This window comes from Capra hircus, chromosome 1 (genome assembly GCF_001704415.2).
Source record: "Capra hircus breed San Clemente chromosome 1, ASM170441v1, whole genome shotgun sequence".
Lineage (NCBI taxonomy): Eukaryota > Metazoa > Chordata > Mammalia > Artiodactyla > Bovidae > Capra > Capra hircus.
Genome location: NC_030808.1, coordinates 41,711,692 through 41,729,393, shown reverse-complemented (window position 1 = coordinate 41,729,393; position 17,702 = coordinate 41,711,692). Strand labels below are relative to the sequence as shown.

At 45.6% G+C, this 17,702-nt stretch overlaps 1 protein-coding gene across 1 annotated transcript in view; it reads left to right on the top strand.

Annotated features, from left to right (window-relative positions):
* MRPS6 (mitochondrial ribosomal protein S6) overlaps positions 1-17,702 on the top strand; it is a 65,601-nt gene that overhangs the window by 33,662 nt on the left and 14,237 nt on the right. Inside the window, exon 2 of the mRNA XM_018056868.1 lies at positions 13,852-13,991. Within this exon, the coding sequence (XP_017912357.1) occupies positions 13,852-13,991 (140 nt within the window). The remainder of the gene's footprint in view (positions 1-13,851; positions 13,992-17,702) is intronic.

The window sequence follows — 17,702 nt, the reverse complement described above, 5'->3', positions numbered from 1 at the left end:
TCACCCATATAAGCATAAAATAATTATCAAAATCTGAAAACAGTAGTACAATATTTTAATTTAAGCTTTGATTCAAATGTTACTCTGTTAAATGTCCTTTTATAGCAACTTTTTTTAATTTTTAAGTTTGGAAACCAGTTCATTGCCTTAAGCTTTAATGTCTATCTCTTTTAGTCTGCAGTAGTTTCTCAGTGTTCTTTTTGTCTTTCGTAGTACTGATATTTTTGAAGTTTAGATGCCAGTCATTTTGTGAATTCCACTCCTATTTAGGATTGTTCTTCTCATGACTTGACTCACTATGCATTTTTGGTTACGCTTTGACTACAACATAAGCAATAATAATAGGTCCACAAAGCCTCACATTGGGAGGTGTGTGATGTGTTGTCTCATTATTGCTGACATTGACTTTTACTTGATTCAAGTGGTACCTACTGTGTCTCTCCACTGTCTAGTTAACATCTTCCCTTTTGGTAATAAGTAAGTTGTGGGGGAGATAATTGAGTTTATCTCGCTGGGTTTCCCTGGTGGCACAGAGGTTAAAGTGTCTGTCTGCAGTGTGGGAGACCTGGGTTCCATCCCTGGGTCTGGAAGATCCCCTGAAGAAGGAAATGGCAACCCACTCCAGTATTCTTGCCCGGAAAGTCCCATGGACAGAGAAGCCTGGTGGGCTACAGTCCATGGGCCTGCAAAGAGTTGGACACAACTGAGCGACTTAACTTTCACTTTCCCTGATAAACTCTAATTTGGGCTTCCCTGATAGCTCAGTTGGTAAAGAATCACCTGCAGTGCAGGAGACCCCAGTTCAATTCCTGGGTTGGAAAGATTCGCTGACGAAGGAATAGGCTATCCACTCCAGTATTCTTGGGCTTCCCTTGTGGCTCAGCTGGTAAAGAATCCGCCTGCAATGTGGGAGACCTGGGTTTGATCCCTGGGTTGAGAACATCCCCTGGACAAGGGAAAGGCTACCCACTTCAGTATTCTGACCTGGAGAATTCCGTGGACTGTATAGACCATGGGGTTGCAAAGAGTTGGACACGACTGAGTGGCTTTCACAGAGTTCACATAAATAACTCATTATTCCTCATCAAACTAGCCCATAGTTTTGGCATCCATTGATAATTCTTGCCTTAGCAAGTTATTCCTTTGGTGGTGTAAAACAGTGATTTTTCTTTTTCTTTTTTTACTATACTGAAGTCAAGAATTTCCTCTTCTCCCCGTTTATCTATCAGTTTGAACTCATGTACTGCCTTATTTAGCAGGTTATGATTCATCATTGTCATTGTTTTGCTCAGATGTTTCCAGATTTGGCTAACAGGTGTCCCTTCAGGCTAGTTTGGGCTCTCTGTGGCACGTCCCGTTGTTTCTTGAGTGCTTACTGGCACAGTGGGGAAAAAATCCGCCTGACAGTGCAGGAGACACGAGGTGTGGGCTCAGTCCCCGGGTCGGGAAGATCCCCTGGAGGAGGGAATGGCAACCCACTCCAGTATCCTCGCCTGGAGAATCCCAGGGACAGAGGGGCCTGGAGAGCTGCAGTCCACGCCACAGTCACAGAGTCAGACACGACTGAGTGTGCGTGATATCGCCTCTTACAGCTGTGTCTGTGCCCTCCAGTCCATGTATTTTTCTGTTTTATCCACTCCAGAGACTCAGCCTCCAAACATGCATCTAGGGGTCCAGCTACTCCATAAACTTTGAAGCAGCTTTATTTTAGTTCCTGACTCACCCGCATTTTCAGAGGTGTACTCAGTGTTGCCGGTCCCCAGGTCTTGGGAATTCTACAGTGTAAATATGGTTTGACTCTTGGTTTTCCCCACTGGTGCTTTTTCTCCACCTGCTTTCTTTTTCCTAAAATCGTATTGCTGTTTCCCCTCCTCTCCCTCATTCTTGTAGAGTTGTGTGTTAACAGCAACACTGTTTAACAGGAGTTCTCAAAGGGTTTTAAGAGGGTGAGAAATATGCTGCTGCTGAATCCTCCCAACTTGCTGGGGAATCCTGGTATCCACTCTTCTCTTAGCTTTTGAAGCTCGAAATTTCAGGGCCTGTTGCCTGTTTCTGCCTTATCCTGAAAGAACATGTTGTCAACCAGCAGCACAGTGGGAACAGAGGGATTCTGCTTGCCTTGGGAGTTACAGCTTCTATGCATGAGCTCCAAGTTTGAATGCAGTGCTCCAGGGTAGATGCTGCTGATTTTAGACTGACAGGAAAAGGAAGTAGAACAGAATGAGGCCTGCCGTTAACTTTGGATTTCATTCCTTCTGGCTCTCATTTGAGATTTTATTGTCATGCTGTAAAATACTATTGTCTCTACATGGGCCTTGCTGACTCATTAACAGAAGTTTCCTTAGGTGTTTGGAGTCTCAGTTTTGCTGTAATCTTCTCTGGTACACTGGAAGAGTCAAATGTCCACTGGTTTTATTGCATCCCAAGAATCTTCAGCAGTTTGGAGGCATCTTTCTGAGTCTCCCACTGTGTCTGTATTTCCGCCCTCCCCCTATTTGTTCTAGTTCCTTGACTGTACATCTCTGATTTTGACTAACAAGATGCACTTAACTTTCTCATGCGTCTCTGCCTTTATATACACACACTATGTATAATGTGCAGTTGTGTATATGTGTGTGTGTGTGTGCTGTCTGCCTTTTTGCAATGAAGATCTTATTTCTCCTGAATTTTATTTCATTTTTTAGTTGAAGCCATTTTTCCGTTCTAGTTGAATTAAGTACAGTTGGTAACTTCCGTCTGTCTTTCCACATATTCTCTGAAGCACTTATTCATCAGACATTTGTTGACTGCATCCTGTGCGCCAGGTTCTTCGGATCTCCAGCATCTGGTGACGATGGAACAGAAAGCCACTTGGAGGGGCGTGGTTGGGGAAGAGGGTGTCCTGAATAATGGCACTCTCAAGATGCGTGTGGAGTGAGACACACACGCAGGATTAGGGAAGGGGAGGCACACTTTTCCTTGGAAGTAGCTGACTCTTGAAGGGTATTTTGATTTCTTGAATTCCTCTGTGCTTGTAAGCCCTTTGTCTTCTCTTTAGAGCAACGTAGTCCTGTAAGAACCTTCCTCCCACTGCTTGAATTAAGCACCACTGCAGGATAGTCACGGTTTGGGTCTGTTGTTCACCAAGATAACGCAAATGTGACTCTCTTGCCAAAGCCCGCGTTTCCGCCTCTTCTCGAGGTGTATTTTTAAAAAATTTCCCTTAAACCAGTTGGCTGATATTTTTGCTAAACCCATACGTACAGTGACACTTAGAAGATTCACAGAAGCTAAACTGACTCTGCTGATAACCCTTGTTCTCTACTGTCAAAGCCCTTTGCTGATTCTTACCTCCCTGGTCTCCCTGTCATTCCAGTGCTGCGTCCCCTCCTGCTCCCTGAACGGGTTGAAATATAAGGCGGAGGCCGTGCACTGAATTGTGCATGAAGGAGAGCAGTCAGTAAGCCAGGTGCCGCTCCATGCTGTCCACCTGATGCCTTACTATCAGTTTCATGAGCTGTGGCGTTTCATCTGCTTGCTGCCATGGTAACCAGGACTCCTGCCAGTCTTCTTGATTCCCATCTTTTATTCATCTGTAAGTGCGTCTGGAGGGGGAATGAGGAGGACCGAAATGGAAATCTCCTAGCTTTAAAAGGGTTGTGGGTTTTGAATGTTCTCAGAATAGCAAACATGGATACTTCAATTTTGGCATTTTCCTACCTTTTCAGGTAGTATTAACCACAAGTAGTCACCTATTAAAATTGTCATTTCACATTCAGGGAGGGTTCCATTATTACTGTGAGGAAAGTGGAGCTTTTATGCTTCTTAAAGTTGGAGGAGAGCATTGCTGAAAATCCTCTGTTAACTATAGTTCAGCCAGGATCATTCATCTTTGGAGTGATGAGAAGCCAGCCAGCTTGCTACTAGAATGTAATTCTCACCTTTGTTCACACCTGGGGCGCTCTGAAGAATTGTAATGCCCAAGGTTTTTGAACCCCCAGTCTAACTGAATCAGTGTATCTGAGGGTGAGATGGAGTGCCCTTTAAAGACTCCCCAGATGATTCTGATAAGATCTAGAGCAATGCCTTGGGGATTCCACCCTTTTCCTTTGACTTACCCGAATCACAAAGGGAATGGTTGGTTATGGGCAAATGAGCCCCCACTTTGGCCCTAAGTGACCTCTGAATGACATTCTTTTTTGAGTTGAGACCTTGGACACAAGTAAGTTTATTAAGGAACAAAAACTACATTGCGGTTGAACTACTCACGTTTACTGGTAAATGAAAAGAAAAGTGTTAGTTGCTTAATCGTGTTCAACTCTGACACCATGTGCTGGGGCCTGCCAGGCTCCTCTGTTCAGATTCTCCAGGCAGGGATTCTGGAGTGGGTAGCTATTCTCTTCTCCAGGGGGTCTTCTCAACCCAGGGATCGAACTTGGGTCTCCTGCATTACAGGCAGATTTCTTTACCGTCAGAGACACCAGGGAAGCCCATGTTTACTGATAACCCAGGCACATACATGGCCGACAACTAGTCATTTCGTGTGTTTCGCTCAGTCGTGTCCGACTCTTTGCGACCCCATGGACTGTAGCCCACCAGGCTCCTCTGTCCATGGGATTCTCCAGGCAGGAATATTGGAGTGGGTAGCCATTCTCTGGCTCTCTTGTAGTCACGGCTTCCTCCTTGCTTGTTCTTTGAATTTATTCATTTATAACCTTTGACACCAATGCTGGTATTGATGTCTCTGCACAGACTAGCTGCAGGGGTCCTTTGGACGCCCGCTGCGTTTAAGGTAAGTCCAGTTTGTGAATTAAAGGCATGGTGCCAGTCTTGTGGCTCACCCTTTTACACCCACATGTTCGACTGTGCCGCGGACCGTGACCCGACTTCACTGTTGCTCTGCTGTCGGCACAGCGTTCATCTGTGCTGAACTTGGCAGTCATTGGACACTGACCCCTCTGATTTTTTTTTTCTTCCATTCTTCCCTGGGTTCTTTCTATTTTCCTCAGATCCTCAAGACTCTCAGTCATGGCTGCCCGGCCGTCGAATGGGCAGCTCGTCTTAACTGTTGTCATTCTCTCGCTTTCCTTGGCTGTTGTCTTTTTCAAGGCCACACTTGGCCTTTCCCCATCGCATCTCTTCCGTCTGCCCTGATTCTAGACTCAGAGATCTCAGGGATCCAGTTTTCCCTCTCATTCCCCAAAGACAGAGCAGCCAGTTGTAAGCGCTCGTGATGCTTGAAGTACAGTTTGCAAGACTCTTCCAGTAAACCTGGAAAAGCTATCTGTACCAGCCTGATTGTTAAAATATTTAAAATGTGTATGGATATGGAGTCGGTGGAGTTCCCAGTGTTGACGCATAGTTTCAAGGCTTTGACACAGAATTCACAAACTATGACATCTAAGAAGACAGCAGTTGGCATAGGCTTAGGGGAAGAAATTCTTCTTAAAACTGAATTTGCCCTTCACCCCCATCCTAAAAGTTTGTTTTTAAAACACCTTTTCATTTTCATTTTAAGAGAAATTAGGTAATACAATGAAGTGTTAAGAGACTGGAATACTCTTATCTTACTACTTAAGGAAAAGTAATAGAATTTAGGTGTATATTCATCCAGAAGCTATATATGTATATTTTAGTACTTTTTTCTTCTGGAAAAAGCTGTGTATTGACCCTGCATGCTGATTTTTTTATTTATTTTATTAAAATGATTTTATGTCAGTATTTAAGGATATTAGGGTCAGCACTTTTTTAATGGCTGCATAGTACTTGTTCAGTCAGTGAAAATAGTTTATTGAACCAGACTCCTATTAATGGACAACTATGTTTCCATCTATTCACTGTCCTAATAATTTTGTGGTATTTTGGTAGCTAAATTCTTGTGCATGGGTATCGTAGTTTTCTTAATTTCCTAGGAGTGACTGTAGGATTGAAGGTGTACACATTTTAAACTAATACATATTGCCAAATGGCCCTCCAGAAAGTTTACGTTTTTACCAAAAGTGTGTTCAAAGAAACTGAAGTCTTAATTGTTCTAGGCAAAAAACGGCTGTGAGTGGACAAAAGCAAGGCTTCCACCTGTACTGAGTAAAGTGCCCACATGGATTCCGTCCCAGAGGCAGATTCCATCAGAACCTGCTGCTTGTTGAGCTGTTATCCCACATGTGCTCTGAGAGGACCCTAGCTAACCCTCCACCCACTTCTTGAAGAGGTGCTCAGCCATCAGAGTCTGGGTGAAGTCTGCCAGCTCAAACCGTGCGCCGCCCCCCCCCACGCCAGGAGTGTTTCCCCTTCCCTTTTGTTAGTTACTCGTGTGTGTCTGCGCAGCCCCCTCACAGCCCTCTGAAGGGCGGGGGCTCTGTGTCTCTTATCCTGTGGCATTTCTTTTGGAGGTGGATTACCTGATGAGTGACTTGGAAATCCTTGTCCTGAGGGAGTCACTCGGAGAGGAATGTGGGTGGGTAAATATGAGGTTGAACCTTAGGAAATAGTCACTATTTGGACTGCTTGATCCTCCCCAAATGGCAGTTTCACAAGGTTCAACCTATATTTCTGATACCCACAGAGTGTTGTATGTATGGGAGATCTATCCAATTTATTCTCACTCCATTTCCAGATGTGAATGTCTGCACCTTCTACAGCTGATTTATGCCATTAGGATTATTTTAAAGTTGTTCTCCAGTAGAGATTTCTAGATGTCCCCCTCCACAATAATTGTTTCCCATAAAAGATGATTATGTGAAACATTGAATCTTGTAATCATGAAGGCTTTTTCACTTAGCACATTCTTCAGCAGCTCTTAGGGCGCTTTTGCTTTAATGGCTAAATGACCACTTGGAATGTCTGAACTGTGAATGTATTTAACAATATTTTTAAATTCTGAGGTATTTTTGGTTTTGTGTAGTACACAGCAGAGGCACAGGAAAAGAAATCGTTTTTCGCAGCGTTACAGTATTTGTTACTTTCTTACACTTGATGTGTTTTGGTTCCCGTCTCTTCTCCCATCCTCTCCTCTGCCTTTTAAAGTCTGTTGAGTCTTTGTTCATAGTTATTTTACATTTTTAAAAAATGGTCTATTAAATATGATTCATGGACAAAGTAGTAGAGCAGTTAAGATCTCTAAACTGTTTTCTGTCTTTGACCTTTAAAAGTTCTCTTTTCTAGCCACTTAACCTACAAGTTATATAGTGTATAATAGTCCATTAGAGATACGTATAATCATGTTTCAGCATGTATTTATATATCTTTACATTAAAAAATTTTTTTTTAGTGTTTACATTTGTCCTTACTGAATTTTATTCAGATTTTTAAAATAGCTTTTGTACTTAACAGTTTTAATTCTTAGTTACTGGGAGGACTGCAGCTCTTGATTCAGTAAATTGTGGGGCAAAGAGATTTTCTTGAGTCATAAAAAATATTTGATGAAACAGTTCGCATGGACTCATACCCACAGTTGGGCTCTGTGGATGCTAGGCAGGGCTGGCCCTTCACACCCACTGGAGGTAAGTGGTGTCTGCTCCCTTTTCTAACCCAGGACTGCCAGTGACAGAGCTTCCTTGGAACCTGGCTCTTCTGTTGGAAGGTGCTCACAGATTTTGTTTTTCCAACTGTTGTGAGAATCTCAATGCAGAATTTCCAGGCACAAGTATCTCTACTTGGAAATGTAAATTTCAAGGAAATTATTTTAAGGAGACAAACCTTGGAATTAAGGTGCAACAAAGATGGGAAAGGCTTTTACATTTACATTTTCACAGGTTTTGCCAGTTTTCTGACTTGGCTCTGCCTTCCCTAAATCCTCCTTGCTCCCAGGAATTGGGCTACTCTTTGTAGAGTGAGAAAGGTGAGATATGAGTGGGTGCTGTACGCCATTAAATGTTGTGAATTCCCGGGGATTTCTCTGGTGGTCCAGTGGCTAAGACTCCACTCTCCTGGTGCAGACCGCTCAGGTTCCATTCCTGGTCAGGGAACTGGATCCCACATGCTGCCACTAAGGCCTGGTGCAGCTAAATAAATAAATGTTATTAAAAAAATACTGTCTATTCTGTATGGTTTTCCGGTGGGACGTGAGGGTGTTACAGTGATAGCTGCGTATACCACTGATTCAAAGCTGTGTTTGCCGGAGAGTCTAATTTATGAGATAGTTTTTTTGACAGGCTTCTCTTTTGGGATGAAAATATGTTCATCCCACTGGCCGTTAACTGGTTAAACACTGGCCATTGACTGTGGTGCTGCTCATGGTACTCCCGTGAACTCTTAGCTTAAAAAATGCTGCTGAATGGCAAGTGGAGATGCCCTTCCTTTGTTTTCCTCATCTCCTTGTTCTTTGTTTATTATAGCAACATTGCCCATCAGAGTCCTTAGAGCTGCAGGTTTCAAATTGTGATCTGAGGAGCCTTGGGCATCCCAGGGACCTTTTCAGGGGATCGGTGCAAAGACAACAGTGGGTAAAACAGCTGTTGCCTTAGTATAAATCTAGGCACCACCACCAGACTTTTCTCGTAGTCAGTGTATTCCTTACCACCATGCAATTGGAGTGTTTTAAAAATGCCATTTTACTTCATAGTGTCCTTCAGAATGATTAGTGGTGCCAGAGCAGTATTGGAATTTAATCTCAGCGGGGGCTTTAGGGGGCTTCCCAGGTGACAACAGTGCTAGAGAGTCAGCCGGGCGAAGCAGGAGACGCAAGTTCCATCCCTGGGTCAGGAAGATCCCCTGGAAGAGGAAATGACAACCCACTCCAGGATTCTTGCCTGGGACAGGTCTAGCCTTCCACCTGGCCCAAGGAGTGATCTGATGGTCACCTGATGTCTTTGCATTTTGAGTGATGGAAAGGTCAGTGCTTCACAAGGCAGCCTGCTTCACTTTCATGGAGCTGTAATTTTCAGAAATGTGTTCTTATACATCAGGGCTCTGTTTCTCTGTAATTTTTATCTTTTGATTCCAGTCTAAATCTTAGGGCCCAATCAAAACATGTCTATCTTTTACATAGTAGCCCTGTAAATATTTGAAGTTTCTCCCTATGTCTTTTTCAGTAGCTTGAACACTAGTAGTTCCGGTAATTAATAATAGTTCAAAATTCTAACTTAATTAAGTTTTAATTTTGTCTAGGATGAACTTTCTTTTTTAAAGTATTGTTTAGTGTAAGTTTTTTGGATAATCCTATATCTTACCAGCAGATTATTAGAACAGTCCAAGTTTAACATTTATGAGTATGTCCGTGTGAACTTCCTATTCCTGAAGTACGTGAGCTATTTAGTTTCACTTCTATTAAGTGAACCCTGGGTTCTTTTAAGCTGTAGTATTAGTGTGAGCAGCACTTTGGCGCTACGTGAGGCAGGTGCAGAAAACACCAACACTGACATGTTGCCTCGCTGTTACAGTCACTGCCCTGACAGCGAGCTGTGCTGTGTGTGAAAAGCGGCTTCAGACTGTCTTAGAGAAAGAGGAAGCTTCGTGTCCGTGCGGGGTAAAACTGGGAATAGGTAAGGGGAAGAGGCCCCCTTGGGAGGAGGTGCGCTGATTTATTTAACAGCCCGTTTCTAGCGCCTGTTCTAGCGATACGGACTGTTGTCAACAGTCGTGTACAGGATGGGCAAATGTGCGTGCTCTCCTGAATCTTGCATTGCTGTACTGAATCGATGAGTGGAGTGAGTGAGAGTCGTTCAGGCGTGTCCTCTTTGCTGCCCCGTGGGCTGTAGCCTGCCAGGCTCCTCTGTCCATAGGATTCTCCAGGCAGGAGGGAGAATGACAGAGAGAGCCTGGGGTTGGGATGGGCACCTCTGGATGATAGGATATCAGAAGGAGGAACACTGGGAGAAAAGACTTGGTAAAAACACACACGTACACACGAAACTTTTATGTGCCCCCAGGATATTTTGAGAATTGTGGCAGAAATACTGTTTGTGTGAAACTCAGCAGAGACAGAAAAGTGGTTGAGAACCACTAACTTAGCACCTGGGAGACTGAGGCACAGCTTTAAAATGGATAGATTTCAGTCATTTATCCAGAGCTGCATAGCATTAGTGAAGGAATTGTGACTGGAATTCAGTTTTTCTAGTTCCCATTCACATTCATTCACTGTTTCTTTTCCATATTTTTTTTCTCAAGTGAACGTTTTCGGCTTCCCAATCTGTGCCGTAACAGAACCGTGTTTCATTGACATATGGTGGGTTGGAGGAAAGTCTTAAGGAGCTGCTTTACAGATAGGGTGAGAGAAGCCTGCAAGAAGCACGTGCGCACAACCTCTCTTAGAATAGTTGGAATTAAAGGGTTCAGAAGCCTTGTAAATGAGAATTACGCCAGCAAGGTCCCGTGCTTCCTGTAGACCATGTTTTTGTCGTTGTTGTTGGTTTGTTTTTTTTTTTTTTTTACAAATTGAACATTGTGCTTTGTTGAACAGAACTTTTTTTTTTTTTTTTTTAAGAATCCTAACATTTTTATTTTAATAGACTCCCGAGTTTCACCAAATGAGGCAAGTTGGATGCCTGGGCTCATGGGTTGCTTAGATAAGGAGCCGGTGGATGGAGAGTGGTGGATTTTGTAGAAACCCGTCTGCATTCTGGCGTGCTTGTGCGGTGAGGCTGATGTCCCTCAGCACGTTGGTGCCCAGCGTGTCCACCTGAGGACCTGGCCCGGGGAACCCGTGGTCTGAAGCTCAGCGGCCCAGGCTCACCATACTGGCTGCCGCACATTTTAGGGAGAGCGGGTTGAGGTCTTACCCACTTCCCCTCAGCCCAGTAACACTGTGGAGCGGAGGTCAGCCAGATTAGCGTCCACTTTGCAGGCCATACAGTCTTGGCTGTAACTTCAAGCCTGCTTTAGCTTGGAAGCAGCCATGGGCACTATGTAAAACGCCTGAGCTGGCTATGGGCCACTAAAACTTTATTTGCAATTCTGCGTGCTAAGATTTAGCCCTCAGGCCCTGGTTTGCTGACCAATGACTTCCAGTTGATGAGGCAGGTATATAGGACAAATTGAGCAACTCTCTTCACAAACAAGAAGACTTTTAACCCCTCCTTCATCTTTTTTTTTTTTTTTTAAACTTTTGGTAACATGATTTACAGTGAAATGAATGTGGCCATTCAAGCAGTCTGCCATTTGGCCATTTGACCTTGATGTGCCAAAGTTAGAGTGTGTTTTGATGTTTTCCCGAGCTACATTCTTGTTAGGTAGCCTTTCCCCTTTTTTGGACAGAAGAAAATCTTTGATTTTACAAGCTCTTACTTCAGAAGAGGTGCTCCATGTTTCATACTGTAAACTCTTCAGTTGGAGTTTAAACAAGGCAAGAGGCATTGAGATATATTCCTTTCTAATCAGGAAAAGCTGAATTAAAATTTATGATTTGAGGAGCTAGTCAGAAGACTGTAATTAGTCAGAGTGTGTGTGTTTCCCTTACCCATTCTTAATTTGTATAGACTGTTCATCTGTCTTATCATAAGTTAATTGATATAATACCAAGTCAAGAAATAGCATTTTTAATGAAATGAAATATTCCCCTCCTGTTAGATATGAGGTTTCCGCAGAACATGGAAATGTCTGTGAACTAATGAAATGTGAGAAGAATTTAGGCTCCGCTTGATTAGAGCTATACAAAAGTGTCTATGGAGAAATTGCCATAGATTTTTACCCAGTGTTAATTAATACAAGGAGATTTTGGCCCCCTTTTTTTTCCCAGGAAATTTCTGTTTATCATAAGGTTGGTTAAATATGTAAATACACATAATTTTCATTAGTAGGAATTAAAAAAAAAATCCCTAGTGGGCTACAATACGAAATTCAAGTAGAAATTTTATTTCTAAACCTTGAATTAACAGTGTTTTCACAGCTTTTTAGCAGTATTTGTCAGAAAGAAATTACACAGGTATGTGGTGGGTTTTCTTCAGTTACTAGGATGTGCACTTTAAACTTTTTCTGCAGTTTTCTTTTCATTTGATCCAAAACAAGCCACCGGAAGGTAGCCTTTTCTGAAGTTCCCTCCTGCGTTTCAAGATTTCTTTGCTTGCATTCCTTCACTCACGTCTGACTGTCACGTCCTTGTCCTCGGACCTTCTTCCTCTGACTCAGCTTTCTCAGTGTTCCTTTTCTTCGCATCAGGCTCTTCCAGTTGTTAACGGCCACATGGTCTCCAAGTCATGGCATCTCTCAAAGGCCCAATTGCCAAATCTGTAAACCTTCTTTGCTTCCTTTGTTTTTGGTCCTGATGAAGATTAAATATATGTAACAGTGAAACACTGGGCAGGTCGTATAGCAGTTATGCAGCACGTTGTGTTGGCAGTGTATGAAAACATCCATCTTGTTATCCTTTGGCTGGTTCATTCCCCTTTAACTGCTGACTTGCTTGTTGCTTTCTCTTCTCAGCCACTGCTCAAATTTGTCTGCCCCTCAGACTCTGGTGTTTCCTCTTTCCGTCATGTCTCAACCTTGGCAGTCCAGCTTCTGGCAAGACTGTTGAGTGACTGTGTGGGCCTCGTACTGTGGCGTTTCCTTCTCCATGCTGTTTCTCTGGCAGCTGCCTGTTGCCTTAGTTTCTGCGACAGGGCTGGTCTGGTTTTCCTGCTGCTCTTTGCTTCTCTCACTTGGAATCCTCGTCTTGGCCCCTGAGTGTCTCTGCTTCCCAAGGTGCTGTTGGTCTCTCCTGCTCGCCCCATGCCCTCTCTTGTGCCCTCCCTGCTCCTGGGTAGCCCTTCTCTGCTGACGACGCTAAAGTGTAACCCTAGAGCCTGCCCTGAGGTTTTCAGCTGAACGCTCGCATCTTGAGAGGTCAGCTGTTTCCTTAGCTGTTAACAGTAACCCTGTTCTCCCAGCTACTGTGTTTGGGGCCTCTCTTTGGCTTCATCTCTCCCCCATTCTCCACCTTCCTTTATTTAGTTGTGCCTTCCTAAGTTTACCCCTGTGAAGTGTTTCTTCTTTCAAAAGCTTTTGGTATATACGTGTGCATAGAAACCCGAAAAGAAATTCACCACAGTGTTGAAGCTCTTTGTCTCTGGATGCTGGAGCTTCCCATTGCTGCAGTTTTGGGTCCTGGCCGCAGGTCTCAGTTGTTTCTGTGTCTGGTGGGGCTCCGAGCTGTCTCCTCTCTCCTTTCTGTCTCTGCTGCTTTCCTCAGTGCCCGCGTGGTGTGCTCCTGCGTCCCCCGTGGCCACCTCTCAGGGCTTCCGTCCAGACCTCCTTCCTCAGTGGAGCCCTTCTTCCAGCCGAGTGTGTCTTCTCTTTTCACGAGCTCTCTGGGCCCCGTGTCACTTCCTGCGTCTTGCCCTCTGGCCTTCTTAACGTGGGTTTTTGGTGTTCATATCTTCATTAGATTGTAAGCTCCATGCGGGCAGAGATTGGGTCTTACTCATCCTTTCCCCATTTTGGTTTACAGTCTCTTACTTTTTCTTTGGGAGACAGCCCCTTTCCCCACTGGCTGTCTATGGTTCTGGTGGGACGGCCAGTCCAAGCGTCCTGCCGAGAGGATGCCCTTTCCCCGGAGTTTGAATATTGAGTCCTGGGCTGCAAGGACTGGCAGTGACTGGTGCTGACTCACCCTGGCCAAGGTGCTCTGAAGAAGCCACTGGTTAGTCCCTGCCTCCCAGACCCCTGGAGCTGCTGTGGTCCCTGAACTCTCCGAGGCCTGCCTCTCCAGATTTTCCTCCGTATCTGTGAGCTATTCGTATCCTTCCAATAAATGTGTCTTTCTCTCTTTAAAAAAAAAAAAAAAACAAAAAAACTTTAAGTTAGCCAGAAATAGTTTCTGTTGATTTTACCCAAAGATCCCTTCCAATAGAGCTGTTATGATCGGAACTGACCAGACTTTAATCATTCTGCTCCTTACACTGATTCTCATGTGTTTTTTTTTTCCTTCTTCTTCTTTTTAAAAACCAAAACAAAACCCAGCCTGAGACCGCTGCGGCCTTGAAGCGGACTCTGGAAGCCCTGATGGACAGAGGGGCTGTGGTGAGGAGCCTGGAGAGCCTGGGTGAGCGCACGCTCCCCTATAAGATGTCGGCCCACAGTCAGCAACACACCAGGGGAGGGTAAGTCCTCCGCGGGCCACTAGACCTGTGCTTCTGACGGGCCCCGTCAGGAGCACTGTGGAGCTCATCTCAGAGGTGACCAGACGCTCACAGTCCCACCCCATTGTGCTGGGTGGCATGCAGGTTGTGTACCCCAGAAGTGTTCTGTTGCAAATGGGATGCATGTACGCTCACCCACAATGAACTAACCAGAGCCCCAAAAGAGGCCATGCCAGGGAAAAGACGTTCATAAGCTTTTGATTGTGGGACCCCTTTGTTGTCAGCGTAAGCACTGTCTTCCCCGGACGGTTCTTTAATTTTTGCCTTTAAAACACCTCATTGAGTGATGTGCTGTCCACCTACTCAGCGCTTCCTTTGTAATTACGAAGGTTGCAGATAGCAAGTGAGATGCGCTTCTTAATACCGATGTATATAACCAGAGCTTAAAATCCCCAATAGAAGAATGGTCTTACCTACTCCAGCCAATTTTAATCACAATATTTTGTAATGGGATTTTTTTTTTTCCTTACATAGCAAGTTCCTCAAACATGTCAAGGATTCGATTTTGCAGCAGTAACTATCTTGGAGAAATTGTCTGAGGTCAATTTGTTTGTTGGATTGCTTTGACGCGTCTCTAAAGTTATGCCCCTGGTTTCTGGTTTGGAGGAGGAGTCTTACATTGTTGCGTTTTCTAGAAGTAGGTTGATGGAGACATGGGAATCAGTTTTTAGCTTCTCTGGACTAGACCTGATTCTGGCTCTCCCAGCTGTGTGGCCTAGACCAGGCCACTCAGCTTCTCTGGAAGGAACTCAGGTGGTCGTTCTCCCGTCCGTGCTGCCACAGAGGTGGAATGAGATGACCTCGAAAGATTCACTCTGTGGGACACGCTGCGCGTCATGTCGTGGCCTTGTGCAGGTGCGCTGCGTGTGACGGGCCCAGGCGGAGCCTCATCTCTCCCCGGGTGTTCTTCCTCACCTGTAAACCTTCTGCCAAGATGTGGCACGGACGGCACGTGCCATCTTTTGATTGCTTCCCCTTGTTCTGTGCTAGTGTTCAGCTTCTGGAGAGCACCTCTGAAGAGCGTGCCTGAGGCGTTGCTAGGCAACAGGAAATGCACAGTGGCTTATTCCTCTCCACCATCATAACAGCAGTGAGCGATGGAGATTGTGTGTGTGAATTTTTTTTTTAGCTTAACCGAAAAGGAGTTTGGTCTTAATAGCCAGGCTATGAATCCTTTTGCCTATTGCCGCCACCCCACCCCCCACTTTTTTTTAAGAGAAGCCGATAAAACTTGGCCAAGACTTACTAGTGAGGTTCTGTGGTGAGAGGTACTGAACAGGGAGAGAAGCCAGTTTCCTCCTTATTTACTTGCAGGAATGTACAGTAGGAATGCTTTCCTCCGACCCCTTTCCACGTAGAGGATTCTGACCTTGTTGAGGAGGGCATGGCAACCCATTCCAGTATTCTTGCCTGGAGAGTTCCCACAGACAGAGGAGCCTGGTGGGCTAGAGTCCATGGGGTCGCAAAGAGTCTTAACAAGACTGAGCAGCTAGGCACAGCACAAACCCCTTTCCACGTAGAGGATTCTGACCTTGTTGAGGGCTGGTGCAGCCAGCATCCTAGAATTTGCATTTCTCAGGGTGCTGCAGAGCACACTTTGAGAACCACTGCACTGACTCAGTTTCCTGGCCTCTGTGTGCCGTGCTGGGGTAGGGTGGTTCTCTGTCTCCTTCATGGGTACAATAAATTCAGCTCTGAAAAGAGCTCACCTGAAATTAAGCCAGAGCTGCTGACAACAGCGGCTCCACATCCCGGGTTCCTGTCAAGGTGCCTGTGCCCCCTGAGGACTCTGGGGTCACATGGTCATTTACAGTTAAGGACTTTATTGTTGGGGGTGGGGGTGTTTGTTTGTTTGTTTTTACTTTCAAACTCCTCAGGAAAGGAGAAGTAGCATCCTTAACGTGTATCAGACCGTGTCTGTTTCACATCTCCACAGAAAGGCGTTGCCCAGCTCCAGTTGGGGGAAGGCGGGGCGGTTCGTGTTTTTTAAGCTTGCTTTGCTGAGGACAAAGCAGTATGTTGGGTTTAATTGTCTGAGGTAATATTTTTCAAGGTGAGGTCTCTGAAATTCTAGTGATACAGATAAACTCCACCAAAAAAATGGAGGCTGTGTGTGATCAGTCAGATATGGGGAGCCTTAAAGAAAGGGGGTGGGGGAGGCAGGGGCTTCCCTGCTGGTCCGGTGGTTAAGACAGTGTCTCTAGTGCAGGGGGCGCGGGTGTGATCCTTAGTTGGGGAGCTGAGATTCCACATGTCACTAGGTTGGTTTGTTTGTTTAAAAAAAGCGGGGAAGCCTCGCATGATCTAATCCTCCTGGAGGCTGACAACATACCTTAGTGTGTAAATGGCAAGAGTCTCCTCCGTAAGGTGCCTCCGTGTTTCAGTTTTACTTGACTGCGTCTCTTTTGTTTTTGTAACACTCACTGATACTCTTCACAGTGGCTCTTGGCAATGAGATGGGGGGCTTGTGTCGTCTGGATTCCCCGGGTCGGAGATTTAGAATTGAGCGACGTGCCAGGTGTCTGTAGTGGGGAGCTTCATTTCGGTCTGCTGTGCTCTTGGCTGCAGCCAGCCCTACCATAGTGCTTGACCCCAGCGACACTTGCAGTGGGCACGGTGTTCACTTGGAGAGTTCTTCCTGTGCACTGGCATAGCCAGAGGAGGCATTACAGACGTGTGCTTAGCAGACCTTGTGCCAGGGTGTGTGAGGTACAGTCAAGGCTCGCTTTCAGGATGTGGTTGAGAAGAGACAGAGCAGACTTGTCGGTTACATGTGTTATCAGCGTAAGTCTCTCTCCAGACAGCCCTGGAGGCTGTGAACGGCGTCTGCCGCTTTCGTGGGGCCCTGTGGCGCGGTGGTAGGGAACCTGCCTGTCAGTGCAGGAGGTGCAGGAGACGCAGGCTTGATCCTGGGTTGGGAAGATCTCCAGGAGGAAGCCGTGACACCCACTCCAGCATTCTTGCTTGGGAAATAGCGTGGACAGAGGAGCCGAGCAGGCTACAGTCCGTGGGGTCACAAAGAGTCAGGCGCAACGGAGCACGCACGTGCTGATTTGAACCCTGAAGTTGGTGTGTGAGAGCCAGGTTTTTGGCTGGTTGACGAGGGAGCCCTGGTGCCCCCGAGGATCCACTTTGTGTTGTGGTGCTGCGGGTCTTAGGGCTTGTTGCCTTTACATTTTGTGGGGAGAAGTGATACACCCTAGTGGTCTCCCTAGGTCTCAGGATGGTTCTTGTGATCGTCATGGTTCCCCATCTCAGGGAGTTTTCAGTTGAATTGAGGACTTGCCTGCCTGTTGCTAACGTGGGCACCAGCGTTGCGTTGGGGCAGGGGCTCGGCATGGAAGGTCCTCCCGGCCAGGCTGCCTGCCAGCCGTCCCTCTTCCAGTTACTTCCCTCATGCTGAGTGATCGCCTGCCACCCTCACCTCCTTCCCCCAGTTCCGCACCCCTGCTGCACACATGCCAAGTAGGCCTGAAAGAAGAATGAGAGAGTGCTTAGGTGGGAGAGGTAGGCTTTTGTAGGTGATTTCGAAAGTGTTCCAAAAGGAGGAGCTGGTACCCGGTGTTTATTATTATATCAAATCTATTACCAGTTTATGCCCAAAATGTAATCATTGTATTCCAAATACTAACTTAGTCCTGACTTTGGGAGCAGGTTACATTCCAGGAATTT